Source organism: Ceratotherium simum, chromosome 32 (genome assembly GCF_057802395.1).
Source record: "Ceratotherium simum simum isolate JZ-2026a chromosome 32, ASM5780239v1, whole genome shotgun sequence".
NCBI classification, from domain to species: domain Eukaryota; kingdom Metazoa; phylum Chordata; class Mammalia; order Perissodactyla; family Rhinocerotidae; genus Ceratotherium; species Ceratotherium simum.
The window spans coordinates 2,467,179-2,491,368 of record NC_141931.1 but is presented as its reverse complement, the minus strand read 5'-3'; the positions used below and the strand labels follow the sequence as shown (position 1 = coordinate 2,491,368).

Here is a 24,190-nt window from a genome sequence, read left to right as displayed (position 1 = left end):
TGATGATTCTCTATACTTATCTTGGTGACTCACAATGTACATTAACATAATTAGGGTTTTGAGAAACAATGGAGGAAGGAAATATGCATAAATTGGTTTAACCGAGTGTTTCTCAAATATATTTGCATGTGGAACCCTTCTTCTACTGCTGAATACTGTTTGGGAAACTCCACACCACACTGTTTATATACCAACCATTAAAACATAAACAGGGATATCACTAGAGCAGAAACACAACAGAAAGCCAAAACATTACTTCTGACACTTGGTCAATAAAGAAATCCATCCGTGTGCTGCATAATGGAAGCTAAGTGGACCTGAGGTTACACAGATCATTTCATTGAACATGTTCTCTTTAGGGTTTGGAACCCAATCCTTTCATGAGGCAGAAATGAGCCTAGGGGCTCTGACCCTAGGCATGCCTGAAAGAGAAACCAGTAAGAGGCAGAAAGCACTGAATTCACACCTCAACTCCAAACACCAAATTGCTCTGCCTAGTTTCCTCGCCTAACCCAAATGCGGTCAACAGCATTTCTGAAAGGCTAGGGTACCTAGGTTCAGAGCTCAGAACTAGAAGTCACAATAGCACATCACAGGACCAGCCTATTTCACCCTTGGCATCATCCCGAAACTCCCCACTTCTCAAGAAGAGACCTTAGGCATGCAGGCTCAGGTTGGTGGCAGGGCAGGACTAGCCAAGCCAGAGGACAGATCCACACGGTGATCCTCCTCACCCATTTCTCCTCTGTGGACAGCATTTATTCAAGACCCTGTCCCACCGTGACGGCCGCAAGTGGAAGGAAAGGGGAGAAAGTGAGCAAGAACGAAGCCAAGTTTAATCTTAGACCCACGCTCAGAAGCATCCAATTTACTTTCACTATCTAAATAGATCTTAACATGGTAGGAAAAACATTTTAAATTATACTCACTGTTCTTTCAATTTTTTGGTATTTATATCTTGAGTAACATTCAGGCTTCATGGATGTGTATGGACAAAAAAAATTTTGGTATGTGGTCATGTCATAACTAATAACTAAGGAATGTCAAGTTTTCTATTTTTATATGGAATCAGCCAAAATAATTTTTAGAACTCAAATAGCTACAGTGGTAAATAATGTTATAGGAGATGCTTCCCCTCTAATCCGCAGGGAAGTAAAGGCTGTCATGAGAATATAAGCAGTGGTTTCTTTACTTTTTATCTATTCCTCCAATCAAATTCTTCCCAGAGAAGCTGCAGTTTCCATTCTCAGAAAGAGCATTGCCATTGCCAACAGACAGAGCAGAAAGGAAGACATACAAAAGAAGGCTTGCTCTATCAAAATAACAAACACACCACATGCTCCATTACGTAATTGAGTAAGTCTCATGCATTCACTTGCTATATTCCAAGATCCACAAGTTTGAATAAAACATACCTGTAAAAACTGTTATTGAAATACAAAGTCAAAGTCTAATAGTTTTCTTAAATTATGAAGCTAATTGATTTTTTTAATGGATCATTCACTTGTTCCTTGACCCTAAAAGATTTTTAGTCTAGGCCTCCTGTATGTTGTAAATTCATTATGACCAACCTAGTTCCCAGAAGTATTGCATCATTAGAGGTACAGAGATGAAGACTAAAAGCAAAACTGAGAAGTGAACAGTGACTTAGGCAAATTAATAATACAGTGAAACCATTACATAAAAATTAGTATTTGGCTGTAAATATTTGATAAAAGTATTTTGGAAAATGTTGAGAATTCTGCATTGAAACACAGCAGTCACCTTAAACTACAAAGAAAGAATATTTAGAATATTAAAAATGGTATACGATGAATGAAGCCCCTTTGGCTGGCATCAAGATAGGGGAGAAGCACAATGTTTCTTTCTATTGCTCAGATTCCTCTCTCACTAAATCACATATTTGCCTGGGGATAAACGAGTTCATATATTTACTTGGTATATAGCCTTCCTTTAGAGAGTAAAGAAAGTCTTTTAGAATTGAAGTTTATACTAGTGAGCAGTTAAATACCATATTACACACACTAAGGAACACTGTGCACCATGGCCTAAAAACAGTGATTTATTAATAAGTTTGGGGATCCCAAAGTTGGTGAAGATTAGAGAGAATCCTAGAAAGCAAGAAAGATGGAATGATTTTTAAAAAATAAAAATTGAAGGGGCCAGCCCGGTGGCGCAAGCGGTTAAGTGCACACGCTCCGCTGCGGCGGCCCAGGGTCCGCCGGTTCAGATCCTGGGCGCTCACTGACGCACCGCTTGTCAGGCCATGCTGTGGTGGCATCCCATATAAAGTGGAGGAAGATGGGCACGGATGTTAGCCCAGGGCCAGTCTTCCTCAGCAAAAAAAAAAAAAAAAAAAAGGGGAGGATTGGCAGATGTTAGCACAGGGTTGATCTCCTCACAAAAAAATAAAAAAAAAAAAATAAAAATTGGAGAAGAACCAGAAGAATAAACTCAGATTTGCATCATAAATTAAAAGTCTATATTTTTCCCACATATATATATATATATTTTTGTGTGTGTGTGTGAGGAGATCAGCCCTGTGCTAACATCCGCCAATCCTCCTCTTTTTTTTTTTGCTGAGGAAGATGGCCCTGGGCTAACATCTGTGCCCATCTTCCTCCACTTTATATGGGACGCCGCCACAGCATGGCTTGCCAAGCAGTGCGTCGGTGCGCGCCCGGGATCCGAACCAGCGAACCCCGGACCGCCGCAGCGGAGCGCGCGCACTTAACCGCTTGCGCCACCAGGCCGGCCCCTCCCACTTATATATTTTATACTCTAAAAAGCTACAGAGAATCAGAGTAACTATACTGCAAAAGGTATAGAGGTATTAGAGAGATGAACAGAAAAATGTCCAAACAATCACTATTAAAGCAAACTGTCATGAGATAGCCTTTTTAGTTCTTTCATTTATTGTTAAGTATAAGATTGAAAGTGTCCCACTCTAGAATTGTGGTATGAAGAGTGGACTTAGTCTTTAAGACGCTGGGCTACAATCCTAGCTATGGACTATAGCTAGGGTTATTTTGAGCTTTATAACTTCGATCAAGGCACCAGAAACTCAAACTCCAGATTATTCAAAGTAAAACAGGCATGGTAGCTCTTGCTGTGGCAGCTCTGAAAAGGAAATGTCGTGATACAGAGGAGCTCACTATGAGCCTGTAAACTCTAAAAACGAAAGTGTGAGACGGCTTTCTCATCCTCTGGGAATTACAATGAGAACAATTCTAATCACTTATTTATAAAAATGGTTTTCAAGTGTCTGCTTAAAGTAATTCCTCATTCATTTCATTGGTCTTTGGGTTCTCCACATGGAAAGATTCTATTAACAATAGATAATCTTTCTGGAAGAGATGGAATAAAATTTAAGTGGAAAATGCCATGAAATGTGAAGACAGTGAAATAGAAAGAGAAAAAAGAAATAAATGTCAGGTCTGAAAGAAAAATAACATAGTAAAAAACTAACAGCCTCCTCAATTCTTATTATAAATCAAAATATTTTAAATGAGACATAAAAATTCAAATAGTTTTATTTCCAGATGAGCATTTCTTAAAAATTATTATAATATACTACATGCTCATAGAAGAATGAGACCGGATTTTAAATATTTCTTTGTGATTTTAAAAGTGATCATAAATTCAGTATTAACATTTATTTATTCATCTACTATGTCCTACTATCTTCTTTGCAAAGGTCTTAACTAAAACCATTCAAGTTCACTTTAATACCTCAAATAAATATAAGGTTTTCTTCTTTTAATCTTTCTTTACATTGTATTCACCCCACAACCATCAGTATTTGGATTGACACAGAAAAAATAATCAATTGAATGCAAATTCTTTATATTAAAAAAAAAGAAAGAGTAGACAGAAAACAAAGAACATCTATCTAATGAGGTTTAATCAAATAACTGAAGTCTACCTCTCCTGTTCCTGCTTCATTCGTATTCTCTCCTCTTCTGATGTAAGGGAGTCCTGTATTTTTATTTTACCCGTTTTCTCAATCTTGTCATCTTTTCGATGTTTGCCAAACCTGTTGATGACAAAAAATTCTAACTTGTCAATATATACAAAATGAGTTTTCCTTCTTTGGTGATAAAGACACATGTACTCAAAATGAGGGCCAAAATGTCTCCTGCAGTTCACTAGTTTTGCCCAGTATTAATATTTCAATCAGATTATTTTATTCATTTTTAATTAGAACTTTCCAGAGAAAACTTTTTGGAAAATGACCTCAATATCCATTTTTCTTTTGACAAAACAAAAATAAATAACAACAACAAAAACCTTGCAGTTCACCCTTATTAAACAAATAATTAATAAATGTACAGGACTGAGTGCTAAAGATTTCAGATGCCAGCAGATAAAAATCTGCATTGAAGTGGGTTTCTCTTAGGACTAAAGAATGATAATCCACAATCGTTTATTTAATAATCTCTCCATAAACAACTATTCTTTATTTGCACACTCAAGTTTATTGGAAACATTCATCATAGTTTAAAAACTGACAAACAAGACCATGTTTGCAAGGTTTAACGTACAAAAGATAATTTACAGTGCTATAATACTTTGAGCTTATTAAATTGAAAGCTTTAAGGCATTCTCATCAAATATTATTCCTAAATCTGATGAAAAGCAGTTGCTGAATGTGGCATCTCTGACTTGGAAATCTATATCTGATCAAAAACAAACAAGAGACAAAAACGCATAATTCAAAAACAGTCCCCATAAACCTCTACAGATGCGTACTGAACTCCAGGCTCTTTAATGAAACACTAACATGATTCTCTTCTGGCATCCAAGATGTCTCAGAAACCTCAGACTGGGTATCAATTCTTTTTCTTGCTCTGTTACTTTTCTCTACAAAAGACCATGTTGCCTGGAATGCATGCTACATACCCTCAAATAATATTCATCTGTAGTGATTTGGCCCCCAGAGGTTTCAAAAAAGAAATGTTTTACAGACAGTTACTCAACTCAGCATTCATAAATCTATAAAGTATACTAAGTATCTCTTTCTGAAAAGGACAAAGTAGGAACCTCGCTTATGGTGACAATCATACTGCAAAAGAGAGGTGTAGGATCAAAGTTGATATAAAAGAGAAAAGAGTATTTCAACTAATGGCTTGGTTGGTAGCACAGTCGTGCTTTTATTACCACAAATCTGATTTCAAATACTGGTCTATACATGAAGTGTATGTGGGAACATCTCAGACGTTAACTAAAGTGACACGGTGTTTGCAAACGGAAAACATATAAATAAGGAAGGGAAAGCATTCTTAAAATGTTAAAATAGAAAAAAAATTAAAATACCACCACCACCACTCCTTTAAAAATTATGTATAATACTAGGCGGCAATCAAGACTGGCTGTAAAATTGACTTCTATAAAACAAATCTACCCTTAAGATTTAATCTTATTTGGAAATGAGAAGATCATCGCAATTGCAAAAAAAAAAAGAATCCCCAAGAACTTAAGTCCAGAATCCGACCACTTCTCACAAAGGACAAAATATATACAATACTTTTAAAACTAATAAAAACAAAGCATTAAAAATAAAGACTTTCCTTTATTTTTGTCAACATATCAATAATGCCTAAGAGTTAAGCATAATGATTGACTTTATAGAATGAATGAATGAAGGAACAAATAAATGAAAGAGCAAACATAAAAAACTGATTCATCCCACTAGGAGCCAACATCTAGAACATAATGTTCACTCATTCTACAAAAATTTATTGATCGTCTACAAGGAATTCTGGGGATAGGACAGAGCTGGACGGATTAACTTGAGTGTTATCAGCACAAAGACGGTATTCAAAGCCCATTTGACTTCCCATCCTGAAAATTCTACAACATTGAGGCATCTGGAAATATAAAATGTATTCAATTCTAACTTGAAGAAAAGTTTAAGTTCAAATCCTAATACATGTTATTTACTTATAATTAGGTACTCTTAAAGGTGAATCATTTTAACCATTTAGTTTTTCAGTTCATAAATGTCCTTCAAATGATACAATGCTGCCATACTCATCTGTTTTGTTTTTAAAGACTGCCGTGCTGGCTCACATTCTAGATTATGTCCATTCAATCCCATATCATATTTGGGAAACATTATGCAATGACTCAAGATATGTTATCCATCTGAACCAAAAAGCACAGTTTCATCTTACAGGAAGAGCATGTATATCTGCCCTTTGAGTTAATAACAGGGGGAAAAACTGAGAGTGGTTGATTTTTCCATGTTTTAAAATAGTTTAGATATTTCCAGCCCGGAATCTAACATTAAGTTTAATTAGGTATGTTAAAATGTTTTTTAAAAAGGTCTTGGTCTTAAGACGCAGAAGCAACCCAAGTGCCCATTAACTGATGAATGGATAAAGAAGATATGGTATATATAGAGAATGGAATACCACTCAGCTGTAAAAAAAGACAAAATTGTCCCCTTTTCCACAACATGGATGGAACTTGAGGGTAGTTAAGCAAAATAAGCTAGACAGAGAAAGACAAACACTGTAAGATTTCACTCATATGTAGAAGACAAATACATAGACAAAGAGAACAGATTAGTGGTTACCAGAGGGGAAGGGGCTTTGGGGGTGGGCCTAAGGCATAAAGGGGCATATATATATATATATGGTGACTGAGACATAATAATGTACAACTGAAATTTCACAATGTTATAAACTATTATGACCTCAATAAAATAACAAAGAAAAGGTCTTAGTCTTACTTTGTGAAGAAAGTTTTAGTTTTGTCTCAGTCCAGAACTTTCAGCTTTTTATCTTTACATGAGTAAGAAGAAAAAAAAAAAGAGTAAACCCTGAGTCACATTGAAGAACTGCATTTTCTCTCACTGTATTTGGAATCAAAATATTATTTTCCTAGACTGTGCCCTAATCACCAGAATATACTATTTTATTTGTAAATTTATTATCAAACTGTTATAATACATTTTCCTTTTTTAAATTATAGATTCAAGATTAATGTATGAAAAAGTAAAGAAATCATAGATAAAATGTTCATAGGTTAGCATTTGGACATTTCTCTTAATGTCTGCTTTAGTTAATAAATCATGTGATTACTTCAAGACATACTAAAAATGACAGCATTTTAATTTATAATTGGGGTAAAAATGAATCCCTTTGCTATAATTTTTTGATAGAATGAAATAAAGACTGTAAATAAAAAAAATATACCAACCATTCCAGAGTGTAAAAAGAAAAAGAAAGCAGCTACACCTTCATTCGCTCTAATTGACAATATATTCTAGTGTTCTTCTTAGTTTGTAGTTGCTTAATTCTTCCTGAAAAAGGGGGGAGGTCACTGAAAAATTTCAGCTATGCAAAGTCAGTTTCATAGCTGAAATCAGTAACCAAGCTATGAAGATAATCATTTAACAGCAAGATGCTTAACAACTTGGAAGACATCAATTACATTTATTTTATTATCTTTTAAAAGCCACAGATGAATTTCAAATAGGTCACTTTCCAAGGAACAGTATAGCTGAAAAAATACTGTGCTAATAGTATATCCAGGAAGGAAATCCATTCTCAGCAGAGAATCAGTTTGATGATCTGCCTTCTGACTAACCCACACACATTCAAATAGAAAACTCCACCACCCAATGGGTGAAAGTGGTCGCCTACCCCACCACCTCAGGAAGAATTTGCTAGTTATATCACAGTCATAACATAATGGAACGACCTTTTTTGAAAAATAGAGATAGAAAGAAAAATACCTTGAGAAAAACTTGGTAGAGAAGAGAAAAATTGCTTTAGAGGAACTGCTGCATGGAGACAGAAGGTGTGCTAAAAAGAATGCCAACCTGCCACTAGAGACTCTTCCCAGAAAGAAGAGTGGATGAGCCCTGTCTTATCAGAGTAGAACTGATTGTAACATTTCTTAAACATATGGCTTTCTTCATAAAGGATACCGCAATGCTTTCATTCCGCTAAAGTAATCTCAAAGTAATCTGCTAAATGGGTTTTACTGTGACGCGTTACAAATGAGCTCACTGCCGTCTGCCAGATCAGCCATATATATTATTACAGTAAAGAATGATGGCAAAGTGTGCACTTGTCAATGAATGGGGAAAGCAAAAGGCAAACAAACCAATCAAAACAAAGAATCACAACAAAACTCTATTGTTTTTATATAGAAAGAAGTGTCGTTAACAATTAATTATTGGTAGAGTTTCGTGCTATTAAACCATCATTTTGGTTTTTAGTAAATTAACGTAATTCTCTCTGCAGTATAAATAACATTGAAATATTTTACCATGTTTTATACTGCTACTAAAATTAGAGATCTTTAGAAAAAATTATGCTGAACACATTGCATCCTGCTATAAGTAAAATAAAAATATAATTGGTTTTGTAATAAAAGGGCTTTTCCTAATATTATATTTAAAAACACGATACATGAAAAAGAAAGTCTTAAAAATCTGCTGCCAAATTTAAAAATAGAGGAACAGAATATCCAGAACAATTATCTTGTAAGCTCTGAGGAATAATTTTTACAATAAGACTTTCTTCAAAACAACCTCACTGAAATGTCACCAGAAATCTGGTATTTCTCACTGCTAATTACCAAGGTCTTCATGTCTAAGGAGGGCTTTGCTACAATACTTGTCTTATAACTTATTCTAAGAAATGTGTAGGTTAAGGGATACTGCTTGGCTGAGGAAGAGAATTGAAAATGGGTCAAATTAGAATTCAGTGTCAGCCACCTCCCTCAATGCCGACTCCTGCATTGCAGTGGTCAACACAGCCATCTAACTCAATACTTGGCCCTGCATGTTGCCCCTCGTTTCTACATATTTGCACCATCACATGATTCAATCACTTCCTTTTTCCAGGAATCCGTTATCCCTTTCTGGAACCACCCGGTTTCCTCTGGTGGACACATGTGTTTGTACAGCCATTGTGTTAACCCGTCTTTGACCACTGCCTGCTGTGATAATGCTGTCATTTGCCCATAAGATCCTTGAGAGATACCAGCTGCCCAATGAGTCAGGTTCAATATCCTGGACACCAAAATCGCATACCCTGTACAGTGCTGCACCTGTGTCCCCGCCCAGTTCTCTGCATGGCTCAAGAACACACAGTTCACTCACATCAAAGCAGTATCATGAGCTTTTAATATCACTCCTCTACAGTCCTTCGAGTCATACATTTCCTAAATGGGTTTTGATTCAAGTTTCGCTAGAAAATCTTTTTCAATTGACTCTGGTACAATCTTTCCCACAGTCTTGGTGTGAGCATTGACTTCCCTCAACCCATCACTCTGGTCTCGAACACAATTATGAACTTATTTTTGCTGTAAAAGACAACTGCTTGAAATTTTATCTAAAGCAAAAAAAAACTCTAGCTATATATCTTTGTAGATTGTTCTATTTCACTCTTGTCCATGTGCACGGAAGGTATACCTGCACACATCTCTGAAAATCAAAGTCTAGAAATGAGTCACCTCATCCAATGTCTTTATTTGAAAGACGAGGAGATTGAGGCCCAGGAGGTATGCAGAGCTGCCCAAAGTCACATCGCAAGCTAGGAATAGAGATCAAGTCACCTCATCGCTAGTATAAGACATCTCAGTGGGTCTGAACTTGGATACATCTAGAGAAAATGAAATTCCCAGACCTATGAGGCTCACTTTGTGTAAATCCTAAGTGAGACATATAATTGAGCATCTGGTGAATGCTCTTTGATGATTTAATTACATTTAACTAGAATTTATTGAATTCTTATTATGTACTTTCTCTCCTTGATTCCCACAACCAGCCTGTGAGGTTGGTGTCATCATCCTCCTATGTCAGGAAACCTCTGGAAGCACAGGGAGATTTAATGATTTAACAGGTCATATGGCAAGTAAGTCACAAAACCAGAATTGAGACCCAAGACTCTCTTTACCACACCCAGCCACCTCAAAAGCTTTAGGAACAAAGACAGTCAGTCACTCTACGCTGTTATACTGAGAGCAGGGGTTTAAAACATCTTTGCTGAAATAAATGAAATAAATCTTGCATCGCCTGCAGCAGTGAGCTCCCTGGGACATTGTTCCTGAATGGAACTAGTCTATGAGGGCCAGGAGTCTGGACGCAAGGTCAAGAAGTGACCCTAACTGTGGGAAAGGATCATAAAAACTGCCCACATACCCATGCCTAGGACATTGGCAATATTTCTAAGTGCAACGATACTCCAAAGGTCAAATTGTCTGTACTGACACATGCAAATACTGCCAGGCAACAGAGAAGCATGTTGAATGGCCCAAACCCAATCACAGGGAAAACAGCAAGAATTCCCAGCGTGCGTTTTCTTTTATAACGATGCACTCATGGTTTCTGGCCCTCTCCTTTTGCGCCTCAGCCTCCATTTTACAAACGAGAAAAATAAAAAAATATAAGTCACTTCTGGTGTGTTCTTCCCATACGGGATCTTACATATTTTAGTGACATTTTAAGCAATCGCCACCATGACAGCGTGCTGATTTGCTCAGCAGTAGATTGTGGCGATGCTGGGTGAATCAGGGAAGAGACGGCTGATTATGAAAAGCAGAAAGCTCCTATTTAGGCAAAAAAACATCTTGGTAATCAACAATGATGAGAAGGGAGGCTTCGAAAAGGGGGCATGACAACTAGATAGTGCTTCTGCAAAATGGGAGGCGGCTTCAAGTTGGCAGAGTTTAGCGGGGTTCTCTTTAAAGGAAATTCACAAACTTGAGAATCATTATTTGATTGTGTACAGTGTTCATCAGGGCTAGTGTGATTAGATTTAATAAACTAAATTTGTGTTGCTTGGCATCCAGGGAAAAGAAGTGACTTTTTTTTTTCTTTAACAAAAAAACAGCTTCTACTTAACCAAGCTAGAGCAGCCTTTAGACATGTAACGGACCCTTAATGGGCAACACATCCTTCCCAGGGCTCCCAGCCAATGTCCCTGTAAGTGTAGTGCTCCCCCAGCAAAGTCTGTTATCCCATCCAGGAAGCACCCATATGCCTACTAACTCTCCCTTCAGGAGTCCTAGGAGGATGTGGAACAAGGAAATACTAAAAGCAACAATTAAGAAATTGACCCCAACATTATCAATTTTGACTTTACAAGAATCGCTGTAAACTCCAAAGATCTAAAAACCAAAACCAACCCAAAAAAACACAAAAAAATAAACAAAAAACTGTGGGATCCAGCTATAAAGACTTAAGAAAAAAAATCAGGCTAACAATAATCCTTCAAAACACAAGATAAATACATAAATAACTCTGAAATATTATTTATAATCTATAGTTAGAGCCATCCAAGTCAAACGACAGAAGATGAGTGGACGTACATCTTAATTATGATGTTAAAAAGCTTTTCAGGCATCAGCTACTTCATAGACCACATGATCTATTTTTTGTAGCAAATAAATTCCCTCCTTGTAAAAAGGGGTCAATTACTAATTACTGTTCCATACAGGATTTTTATAAGGCTTGATATACCTTATTTTTTTCAAAACATACCCACACAGGTAATCAAACCGCACTAACCCCATAATGCCAACGTGCAAATGCAAATAATATGCAAAGTGTTTTTTTGTTTCCTCTCTACTTTGACTTTATAATAAATAATACATATATTATTATATATAAAATAAAATATATATATATATATATAAACACACACACACTTAAACACAGTAAAAACAACACATAATTCTGATTTTCTAAATGTTCAATTTGGCATTGAAATCAGCCATGTCCACTTAAAATGATCTTGAGAGTGCCTTTCACACAACCACTTCCCTGGATCCTTTCTCCACGGCTATACTCCTAATTTTTGCACTGTTCACTTTAATGCATTATTGTTTCATAATACAATACTACAAATTGCAAATTACATTTGGCTCAAGGAGTGATTATGAAAAATACAATCACTGCTGCCTTTGCTGGAATAACTCTGATAATAATGAGAATGATTGAGCTCCAAGCAGCCCAAGTGATGAGGAGGGTCAATTTGAACATTTCTATTAAGCGTCTTTTGTTAAACCCAACACTTTGCCAGGTCAGAGGCAAATAATCATACCCTCCATCTGGTTACCATGGTTTTCCTTTTCCTAAAGCATCAGAACAATTCAGTAAGTGGTACTGCCCTAAAGGCAGTCCCCATAAGAAATGCTAATGAGACCTAAGTCACAAAACACATCTATTTAAAAGGGCACATGAAAGAATAAAAAGTAAACGGTAGAACAATATTTTACTACACACCTTTTTTCTATTAGGACAAAAAATCAGGAGTGTTTAGTAACAAGGATAATCCTAATAATTTCTGTTACCATCTGCCTATCTGATACTCAAATTGGCATCAAAGTTGTAAATGTTAATGAGGTAATGCAAAACACATGCAGGACTTCAGGGTATCTTTTTTGAGGTAGAAATATTCACCCTCAATTACAAACGCATTGAGATCCAAATTCAACATTTTAACTACTGATAGGAGAGCCCTAGTTACAGGTACAGCTGAAACACCTTCAAGTATATTATTCTTCTACGTTTACAGAGCAGATGAAAGTAACCAAAAATACAGATAACATGGTCATTGAAGTCTGGGGGAGGGAGGGGAACAGACTTTTTGTGTAGCTCCTGGAAACTTTGAAAGATTAAAACTTCCCCAAAGATCTCATTATCTGTAAAGTTAAGGTGTCAGTCAGCACTTTTTTCTGTCGATGATAGGAAACAATTTCTGTCGATTCATATTTCTTAGAGAATGCTCTCTACAGAGTAAATTAAGGAGCACAGATTTCCATTTTTTATCTTTGTTGATTTGCATATTCAGATTTAACATTAAGGAGCTGACACGCTTTTAACGCCCAATAGAAGGCTCTGCGGGCAAATTGCTGAGAGCTGGAGGCCACACCTAGTTCTTAGAACAGGGAAGAGCGAGTAGATTCCCACGAGGCTGCTGGCTCCCCAGGCCTCCATGCCAACACCCACTGTCTACCTGAGTCACACCACCCTCTTAAAGAACAAGGGACTGACAGGTCACATATGTGGCTAAAGTTAGCATTTTTGCAGTATGCCTGGGTCCTGGCGAGTTTAACGCATACAGAATGATCATGTGACATCAAAAAATGGCAATGGCTCTTTTCCAGAAAAGATTCTCTACTCTTTTGTGCTGCGGTGTCACTCTACTAGAATGTACAGCACTGCATATTATTTATGACTCCACCGCGGTTAAGATCCCAGTAGGTCATCAGGATCTGAAATCTTGGGACAGTTTCAGGGATGGAGTAACAAGGGCTTAGAATGAGGAGACATGTTGAGTGTCTCATCTCCAATCAGCACGCCCCTCACGTGAAGGGGAACAAGAAATTCGACAAATGGCAAACCACCACATTTTTCCTTATTTGACTAAACAGTTCAGTATGCATTCAAAGATAGAACTTGTTGATTTGTGCGCTGGCCTGGAATTCCTCTCACCCCCACTCATTTCTGTCTCCCAAGCACTGTCACATCCGCATGGCCTGCTGGGTGGTCTGGGGCTCCAGCGACTCTCTGGCCAGCACAAGCCAAAAGTGGACCTTTGTACGAGTGTGCTGTGTCTGTCCAATAAATTGTCCTGGAACCGGAGCCAATGCCACTCATATCAGTTGAAATTCTCAAGTCTTCCCTATTACATTGCATTTATAGGATATCATCATGTTGCTTTTCCTTGGCTGAAGTTTGAAACTGTCTGGTCTAAACTAGCGTGTATAATTATGGTGGATTAGCAAACCTCACTTCGTTGAAGACAGTAATACGTAGAGAGAGATAATATACATTTTTTTACCCCAAATATAGAAGTAACCCATACATCTTTTTTAGCAAAGGCACTCAGAATATCTATCCAGGATCTGATGTAGGAATAATTAACCTAAGGGGAGAAAAGCCCATGAGAACAACACTTAATAAATAACATGAACTTAGCTCAGAGCCGGTCTTCCTCAGCAAAAAGAGGAGGATTAGCACGGACGTTAGCTCAGGGCTGATCTTCCTCACAAAATAAATAAATAAATAAATAAATAAATAACATGAACTGACAGATGTACAGCACCTTAAAATTTCAAAAGCTCTCCGTACACATTCTTTCACTTAGATCTTAAAGTGAAACGTGAAGCAAGTGGAAATGAGGACACCAAGGCTGATGGGTTAAGCACCAGAGGTGGTGGAGCTGGGCTGGGAAGAGACAGCTTCAACCCTTAATGCTCAATTCCTCCTACTACCGAATACTCACTTCCCTCTTAGATCGACCTCAACCTCTTCGAATGCCTCTTAGGTTCTTCGTGTTAGTTTACATGTTAAGAGTTCATGAAGTAAAGTAAAATCTTTATTTATTACACTGAAATCACATTAAAAATAAACTTTAAGAAAGATCACTATGTAAGCATCTTAAATGGGGTAACACCAACTAGACTGTAAAATACTTGAAAGTAGTCAGTGTAATTTTAGCTCTTAAGCACCCCTCACAACACGTGCTGCAGCGTTCCTCCATGCAGAATAACGACTGAGACACGCTGCTGACAGGTGGGCCTGAGCACAATCAGACACTGAAGCAGTCAGGTAACTGATCTGAAGGTCAACAACTCAATCACACGTCACACGGCAGTTGAGACTGGGCAGGGCAGCGTTTCTCAACCCCTGCATTACTGAAATTCCGGGCCAGATAATCCTGTGCAGTGGGGGTGGGGGGCTCTCTCATGCATCAGGGGTTGCTCCGCAGCATCCCTGGCCTCCAGCCACTACATGCCAGTAGCACTCCCTCCCCACTTGTGACAACCAAATAAGTCACCAGACACTGCCAAAGGTTCCCCGTGGGGCAAAACCCCGGGGCTTGAGAACCACTGGACTAGGGTTTAAGACAAACAATTAGGTTCAATGCAATATCTTCATTATTTACACAGAAGAAGAAGGGGCTGAAAGGACAGCGGAAGGTATACTGGTCTCCACCCTCAAATGCTCCTTTATTTCAGGACTACGTCCTAAACACTAAAGAAGGGAGTCTCTTTCTACTGAGATGGTTCAGGTTGAATGCAGATGACCATCTAAGTCCCAGAAGACAAGATCTAGCGTGCTGCAACCCAAGAATACACGTGGGGAACGTATCCGTAAAACCAGTTGATTAAAAAGGCACCAGTGTCGGTGCAACTGACATTAGAGCACCGATTAAGAGCCGGTACTCCCAAACCAGAAAGACAGTTGTCACTATCAAATAATAATAAAAATACTACCTATAAAAAACAGTAGTAGCAAAGATTAAATGCAATCATGTTTCTAAACATGTAGCACACTGCTGGCAGAAACCATCACTCGATAAATAATAGATATGATTTTCTAACAAAAATATCTACATATATTCATCCTCTTCCTCATTTCCAGGTAGCTCCTCTCAACTCCCTAAATTGGGAAGATCATGATCATGTAAGTGGTAGATACAATAGGTTTTCCAGTATTTGTGGTCTACTCCCTGTCTTTTTGGCTAAGCCAAAATGACCCGGCCAGTGGTGGTTGGTGTTGGCCAGCACAACGGAGTAAGGGTGGACAGCAGCCCAGTGCTACGAAGCAGCTGCCATCTCAGAGGCCTGAGGCCACTTGGCTTCAGAAGCAGTGCGTCAGAGATGTAGTTCCCAGGAGCAGGCACTCCACGGCAGGTGCTGCTGGTTGCCTACCCAAAACCCATTCTCCTCTTCCTCCTTAGAAGTGAAACCCTGATTTGGTAGGGAGAGGAAACATGCCTAGTTGAGATAAAACCACTTTCCCCAGCCTCCTTTGAAAACAGGAACAGAAGACAGTAGAAGGCTGTAGTTAAGAGCATAAACGTTGGAGCCAGATTCCTGGGTCAAAGTCCCAGCTTTGTCTCTTAGTAGCTATGTGACACACAGCCATGTGACCCACTATGCTTGGACAACTCACTTTACCACTTCGAGCCTCAATTTCTTCTTTGATAAAATGTAACCACCCTCACAAGTTTATTTTGAGAATTAAATGAATTTGGGGCCGGCCCTGTGGCTTGGTGGTTAAGTGCGCGCGCTGCAATGCTGGTGGCCCGGGTTCGGATCCCGGGTGCGCATCGAGGCACCACTTCTCCGTCCATCCTGAGGCCGAGTCCCACATACAGCAACTAGAAGGATGTGCAGCTATGACATACAACTATCTACTGGGGCTTTGGGGGGAAAAAATTAAATAAATAAAATCTTTAAAAAAAAAAAAAAAAAAGAATTAAATGAATTATACATTCATTGTATGTTGGCACAGATAAGCACTCAATAAATATCAACTATTTTATTATCATTGTTATTCTTCACTTCCAGCTCATAGAAATTGATGATGGGACTTCTGGAAAAGATCTTTAGAAAGAAGGTTGACTCCACTAGAAGTTGCCTTTTCCCCTTCCTGCCTCTTCCTCCTTAGAATTCTGACAAGATGGCTACAGTAGTAACCAGGAAGTGACAGTGAGGATAGAGATACACGTTAAGACACTCATGTTCATAGTAGCATTATTCACCACAGCCAAAAGGTGAAGTAAACTAAATGTCCATTGATGGATGAATGGATAAAACAAAATGTGGTGTATACATACAATGGAATATTATTCAGCCTTAAAAAGGAAGGAAATTCTGACAGGACATTATGCTAAGTGAAATAAGCCAATGACAAAAAGATAAATACTGTATGATTCCACTTATATGAAGTACTTAGAGTAGTGAAATTCAGAGAGACAGAAAGTAGAATGGTGGTTGCTAGGGATGGAGGAGAGGGAAATGAGTTTAGTATAATGGGTACAGAGTTTCAGTTTTGCAAGATGAAAAGAGTTCTGGAGATGGATGGTGGTGATGGTTGCACACATATGTGAATGTACTTAATGCCACTGAATAGCACACTTAAAAATGATTAAGATGGTAAATGTTATGCATATTTTACCAAAATTTAAAAAAATAAATATGTATTAAGGATGGCTGAATAAAAAGGACGTAGTGACACTGCTGACACTCTGGGGCCACCATACAAGCCATGACTGCCAATCTCCAGACTTCTTTTAAATTAGAGAAAAATAAGCCCCGTCTTCTTTAAACCACAGTTACTTGGGTCTGCACTACAACCAAAACAATTTCTCACAGATTTCAAAATCAAGGAGATAAGAAGGCAAGATGGAGTGTTCCCTTTCATATATTTGGCTTCCCAAATAGAGAAAAGGAAAATATATTCTTTGCAACATCTTTGTAAATGATCCCATCTTCACATCAATACCTCACTGGTTCAGTCCTACAGTCCTGTAACCAATTTTCCCCTCCAATGCCACCCTCAAAGTCAATCCATGATAGCCAACAGCCTTCCAAGAGTTTAAGAGCAGAATTAATTGAGACAACTGAGAATAATCACCAAAACAAAGTGCCATCTATTCAGGCCAACACCGCCATTCCAGCTGACAAAGACTTTCAGTGTGAAAACAGCATTCCATAAGTCAGAATGATTTTCATCTTCTCTTCATCGTTTCTGATGCTGTTTGCGTACTCTCTAGTTGGTGAGCAGAGACGGCTTCATACCCTTTCTATTATTTTGGCTGTTAATAAGTGTTTCTCTCTAGTTAGATGGTACCCAACAGCTGCTTGTACACAGAACAGTGGAGGACACTTCTAAAGGAAAAAGTCCTTTCCCATTGCTGACCAGACTAACTGGAAATAGTATGAAAATTCTGCTTTAGCGAATTATATAACTTCTAACCCACATGAAAAATAGTGTTCAAAGAAGTTTTGCCAGACTAAATAGACAGGAGTGTTCTCTGAGAGTAAAAGCATAGGACTTTGATAGTAAAGATACTAAGTCCTCTATGGATAAAACCATATTCAAATATGGGACCTTTCCAAAAGAGTTTCATAGGAAAAATGTTCTATAAATTTTTTCTATTTGTTCATTAAAATTGAGAAGGCAGATCTAAAATCTTAGCACTAACCTATTTAAAGACTGTAATGGTATCTAACTAGGACCAAGCAATAGGTAACTAGTTACATTTTCTTTTTTAAAAATACTTAGTTTATAATATTTTCTTATTGAAAATATAAAAGAAACCAAAATTGTGTCACAGCGAGAAATGCATAGGGCCGGCCCCGTGGCTTAGCGGTTGAGTGCGCGCGCTCCGCTGCTGGCGGCCCGGGTTTGGATCCCGGGCGCGCACAGACGCACCGCTTCTCCGGCCATGCTGGGGCCGCGTCCCACGTACAGCAGCTGGAAGGCTGTGCAACTATGACATACAACTATCTACTGGGGCTTTGGGGGGAAAATAAATAAATAAATAAAATCTTTAAAAAAAAAAAAAAGAAAGAAATGCATATAATTCTACACTTTCCTGGGAAATATTTTTCCAGACAGAAATCTAGTTGAAATGTTTTTGAATGCAACAATGACTATAAAGTGCATGATACACAGAATGAGTCATGATATTAAAAATGCATGTAAAAATAATAAACAGGTTTTAAAAAATGGTGCATATAGGCAGAACATAGCCAGGAACCCATCAGAAAAGGCCAACAAACTCAAATAATGGCACGCTCAACATGCCAATTTCAAGTCTACAGAAAGCATTAATAGTTTGAACATATCCAAAACTCTATATGCCCTTGGATAGAACATAAAAGATGAAAGTGTTGCCTTGAAAAACAAAGATATCTGCATATGGCAGTTTATTCAATTTTTTTGAAGCCATGGGAAGGGAAGCTCTCATGAATCTCGGAAAAATAGATCCTAGGAAAACAAAGTCTGAAAATGTATGTGAGTATAGAGTGAGAACTCCAGATTATGTGTGATAATGGTTAAATGTCACAATATTAAAAAAAAAGGGCTTTCAAAAAAAAGCTGGCACTTTGATGAAGCAAGCTATTTATCTGACCTAAGTACTTTCCCTGTTGTGTAAACATGAGAGAAAACTGAAACGAAGGTACTAATTTAGAGTAGCTGATGTCATCAGGATCCACACCCGCTCTGGTCACGTGCTCAGCAGAACCACAGCTGCCAACACATACGAGAAAAGAGAAACAGAGAGCCAGGACGGTAAACTCTCTCACCCCTGAAGGGAAGAAGTGATCCCATAGTCAACCAAATCAATCAGTAAATTTAGTTTTCCTCCGAGTTATATTTTGGTAATAATCAACTTTTTTAAAAAGTTAATTCCTGGGCCGGCCCAGTGGTGCAAGCAGTTAAGTGCGCGCGCTCCGCTGCGGCAGTCTGGGGTTCAGCAGTTCGGATCCTGGGCGAGCACCGGCGCACCACTTGGCAAGTCATGCTGTGGCAGCGTCCCATATAAAGTAGAGGAAGACGGGCATGGATGTTAGCCCAGGGCCAGTCTTCTTCAGCAAAAAAAAGAGGAGGATTGGCAGGTGTTAGCTCAGAGCCAATCTTTCTCACAATAAATAAATAAATAAATAAAAAGTTAATTTCTCATACTCTAATTTCTACAATCCTTTGTGAAAATCTGCAATTGGGATTAATATGTCACTTAAAATGTCATTTCTATTACTCAAAAATATGGAAATCTGGCACAAGTTTTTCTGTTTGTATAGAGTGTTGGCAAAGAAGAGCTTTGCTTCTTAAAACAAAGGAATTAATATATGATATCCTAACTTGGAACAAGCCTTAGTTAGCATCAAGAGATTCTATCTGTACTGGATCATACAGAAACACTAAAGTCTATCACGTAACAACGGGCAACCATTCAAAGTCGGTCCAGTGACGTGCACTGACGTTAGTAATTCCCATGCAGCTAAGGCCAGGAGTACTTTTGACCTCTCAGCAGGAACACTGTTGACCACACCCTTCTAATTAATAAAAAACACACTCTTGCCTTGGCTTTAATGGCCATAATCTTCTGGTTTTCCCCCTCTCTGCAGCAGCCTTTCCTTGGTCACCAACATCTCCTCCACCACTCCACTCCCCAAACTGAGCTGCCCCCAATTTGCGAAGGGTCCTCAGAACTCTGGCCTCAGCCTCCTCCTCCTTCCCTGCACACACTCTCCCCAGATAACCCCTCCACTAATGCTGCCATGATTTCAAGTTCACCTTGTATGTGTCCAACTTCCAAATCTCTACACTGCCAGCCCCTCCCCCTCATCTGCCCACCAGTCACCTCCGCTTGGACACATCAAAGACAAGGAAAGGTCAGAGTCAACATGTCAAGTTTCCTCCAAATAGGATCATCCTCCAGTGTTTTCTCATCAGTGTGTGACTGTCCACCCAGTTGATCAGGCCAAAATCATGGGAATTGTTTCTTACTATATTCTTTCATTTTTTGCATCTAAACAAATAACCAAGTCCCCTACATTCCTCCTGAAAATATATATTGTATTTCTGTCCCCATGGCCACCACCACCTCTGGCCATGATTTTTACAACAGCTACCTAATAAGAGTTCCCGGCATTCACTCCGGTTCAGCCCTTCAGTTCATACTGTGGTTACATAATCTTTTAATTTTCTTAAAAATGTAAACGATGTCCTTAGGATAAGGTCCAAATTCTATCATGAGCCCTTTATGAGAGCCCTAACCGCCTCCAGGCCTCTCTCTCCAACCCTCTGCAAACCTAGACAATTTCCATCATCTAAACAGTCTTTTCCTAATTGTGTGTTGCAACCCATTTAAGATGTAAAATTGATTTGGTGAGACTCACCTAGCTTTTTTAAAAATGAATTACAGATTAATAATAGAAACAACTCAGCAGCTAACATTTACGTAGTGCATTCTTTGTACCAGGAGGGGTTCTAAAGTGCTTTGTATTTATTAACTTCAAAACAACCCTGTGAGGCTGACGCCATTATTATCCGTACTTTACAACTGAGAAAAGTAAGCACAAAGAGGTTAATTAACTTTCCCCCAGCACAAGGCTGGTGAGTGTCCGGCTGGGATTCAGACACCGACAATCTAACTTCTGAGTCCAGGCCCTTAACCACTCTACTCCGCCCGCGGCCTCTCAGCAACGCACATCAGAGCGCATCACACAGAGGAAGGGCAAGTATCACTTTGCAAAATGTGTATTTGAGTTATTTGTGTACGTATGTGTACACTAGGTTACAAAGCGGAATATATTTCTCATTGCAGATCACAGCAAAAGAGCTTGAATCCCACTGACGCAAAATACTCCTTTCTCCCAGAACCCTCTTCAGACAGAGGACTCGCAACATCTTGTGGATCTCAGCTTTAATGTCATCTTCTGGAGGGACACCTACTCTGACTCCTAGCCTGGGCCAGGCCCACGTGCTGTAAGCTCCCATGACCATTCCCACAGCCCCTTTCACGAGGGCCACGAAGCGGGACCTACTCGGCTAGGGCCTGTCTTCACTCAGTTCCACCCACCACTAAATCCCTCACACCTGGCATCGTGCTCTGCATAGAGTAGGCTCCAGTAAATATTTGTGGGATGTATGAATTAATGGTTTTACCTCACAGTTACTAAAAAGTCATATACACTCCATAAGCAGACTTGAAAAAAATCCACCTGCTCATCGTTAGAAATAATTTTTGTCAGGTGAGTATTTTACCAGAATTTATTTCACCACCCAGGTGAGTCTTCGTGGAAGGCACGTAGAGGCATATACCTACTGTGCTCGCCTCAGGGTCACACAACACTGTCGCTGACAGGGTGAGACAGAAGCGGGGCTGGATATGGGAGGAGAATGAGCTGTTCCCTGGAGAAGGAATCAGGGCCAGAAGCCCATACCCGGCCCACAGCAGGGAACTGGCCTTTCCTGCCGGGAGCGCCCGTCTAGGAACGCACTTCATCAGGCTACACTTCACAAGCGGTAGATTTCTTTGGCTCCAGATCTGCAGCTCTCACCCGCCAATTTGCAAAGGAGCAGTCAAGATCATCTTTAACAGGACACTTCTCATTCAGTGCTGAAATCTGACTGCCCATCAGGAGGCTCACTGCTCACGTGTACTTACCCGAATGTTGAGACACATCAAACCAGGTTTATTTTAGGGCAATTGCCTTTCCCCCTGTGTGTCTAGGACAACTCAGGTGCAGCAGAGAGCGCTGTGCATCAACAATGATTGTCTCTGTGCTCTAAGTAATATCAGGCAACTGCCTGTGCTATGCTCTAGAAGAAACACCAAAGGAAAAGTCCCATCCTGTCAGAGTACCCTATCTACACTTGGTCTAAAGTTTACTTTCTTAAAACTGTTCCAGAATCAACCTATACTGACATAAATTAAGTAGATGCTATCATTTTCTCAATTAAAAAATGTTTTTAGCACTATATTCTAAAAGGAGATAAAATTTAAAAGGAGAGACACCTGGAATTCTAGGAATTGAAAAGCAAACTTGAGATGCTTTCTCTAATGACTAAAATCAGTTATAAAAGCAGGAATTAGATAAAAAGCTATTTCCCTAGAAGCAGTGGTGGAAATTGACCAAGGCTGGGCAGGAGGGTCCCAGACGGATGCAATGGACAGAGGAGCCCGAGAGGTGGGGGACCCCAAGCCCCAATAGTCTCCCAAGGGCAGGGCCCCGAGAGCTGCGCCGTGGTCTCTATGGCACATGCAAGGATCAGGCAAGCTCGCTGATCTGGAGGCGCCGAAGGGTGGGGATTACAGTGGGGGGAAGAAGTGAGTAGCACCAGAAGTCAGTAGAGGAAGTCAAGACAACGTATTCTGAGGAAAAGAGGAAGGGCCTCACGGTTATTTTCATGGGGAAAATAAAGAAACAGCAGTGGCGGAGCAAGATCTGAGGTACAGAAGGTATGTAGAAAGGGAGGGGAAAAATGAGGTATAAAAACAGGAAAGGAGTCAGCATTTATAGGACTACACGGCCATCATGAAAGCAAAGAGCAAGCAGAAAGGCAGCCTTCATCATACTCATTAGCGGTCCTGATTCATTACAGACGGATTTGAGGATCAGTTGTGGGGGAGGGGATGTGGCAGCTGGTAATATTTCAATTAAAAATTAAATTAATTAAAAAATTCTTGAGTCCTTAAGAATTATTTTGGGGAGAGAAAGCACCATAGGCAGAGAAAGCTACAGAAATTAAACCGGGACAAAAAGGAAAAGTCAGGTTCAAAAGATACTAATCCCCCCATGGCCCAGCTAGCAAAAGGGAGCTACACTTTTCCACAGCACACAACAGCAATGCCACTTCCCAGCAATCTTGGCTTCCACACAGGTCTGGAGCAGCTGAACACACCAGGAGAGGCCAAGAAGGCTCGACCGGTCCAGCAGAGCGGGGAGGAACACGGCCTCAGAGGTGGACCAGCGTTCTGAATCCAGAGGCAGGTTCAGTGTGGCTCCGCCACTCGACCACTGCCTGACCTTGGTAACTAGTTTACCTCTCTGAACTTTTGTATTTCGTTTCTTCATCCATAAAATGGGGCTAAAAAAGAGCACCTACCTTACGGGGTTATTATGAGGATCAAATGGGTCATTAAAAATAACGTTCTTAGCAGACTGTCCCCCTGTACCAACATTTCAGTGACTGCTAACTGCTGGCCGTAGTTCTGGTGGAAGTTCGCTACATGAGGATCATGTTTTTTCTCCTTAGGGAAGACATAATGACCGGCATATTACTCAACAAAATCAGAAACATGGGCCAAGAACTCATAACGGATAACCCTCTAAATTAACTGTAAGAGCGGAAATGGAGAAGCCTGAATACAGAAAGCAGGGATATTTTGCAGTCAGTCTGTGTTAGTTCAGTTCATTTCAAAGTCTTTGTTTCTTTGTGTGGATAGAGAATGTAAAGTTGTTCCTTTATTTTCCTTTTCTAAGACTGGAATTGTTACATAGCCAAAGAGAGAGACACAGTATTTTCAATACAGAAGAAATGCAAGTTATAAGTATTATAGATGTTATGGAAGGAGAAACTCCGGAGATGAGGTCAAGCCCACCTGACTCAAGAATCAGGATGATTCCAGGCCCCAGAAGCAGGCTGGGCCCCAGGTGCTCAGCGGAGTGTCCACGCGGGGCTGGTAGGAAGAAAGAGAAAGCTCCAGAGTGCCACCTGTGGGTGAGGTAGTCTGTAAACTGCCGCAGGAGTGGCCTTCAGAGGGAGGTGACTCCCCAGCTCATTCTCTGCAGCAGCAGCTCACAAAGCACGTGGAGAGTAAAACCCAAGGTTCTGACTTCTTTTAGGCACAGAATCTTACACCACCTGGAGCCTGACCTTTTCAGGCTTAGGAAGACACTAATAGGGCAATTT

The 24,190-nt window shown here is 39.5% G+C and overlaps 1 protein-coding gene across 17 annotated transcripts in view; it reads right to left on the bottom strand.

Annotated features, from left to right (window-relative positions):
- Nucleotides 1-24,190, bottom strand: part of PARD3 (par-3 family cell polarity regulator) — a 623,149-nt gene that overhangs the window by 158,910 nt on the left and 440,049 nt on the right. For 14 of the 17 annotated variants that reach the window (XM_087420634.1, XM_087420623.1, XM_087420632.1 and 11 more), the window contains one exon: nt 3,926-4,036. The exons of the other annotated variants lie outside the window; for them this stretch is intronic. In XM_087420634.1, the coding sequence (XP_087276760.1) occupies nt 3,926-4,036 (111 nt within the window). The remainder of the gene's footprint in view (nt 1-3,925; nt 4,037-24,190) is intronic. 17 annotated transcript variants of the gene reach the window in all.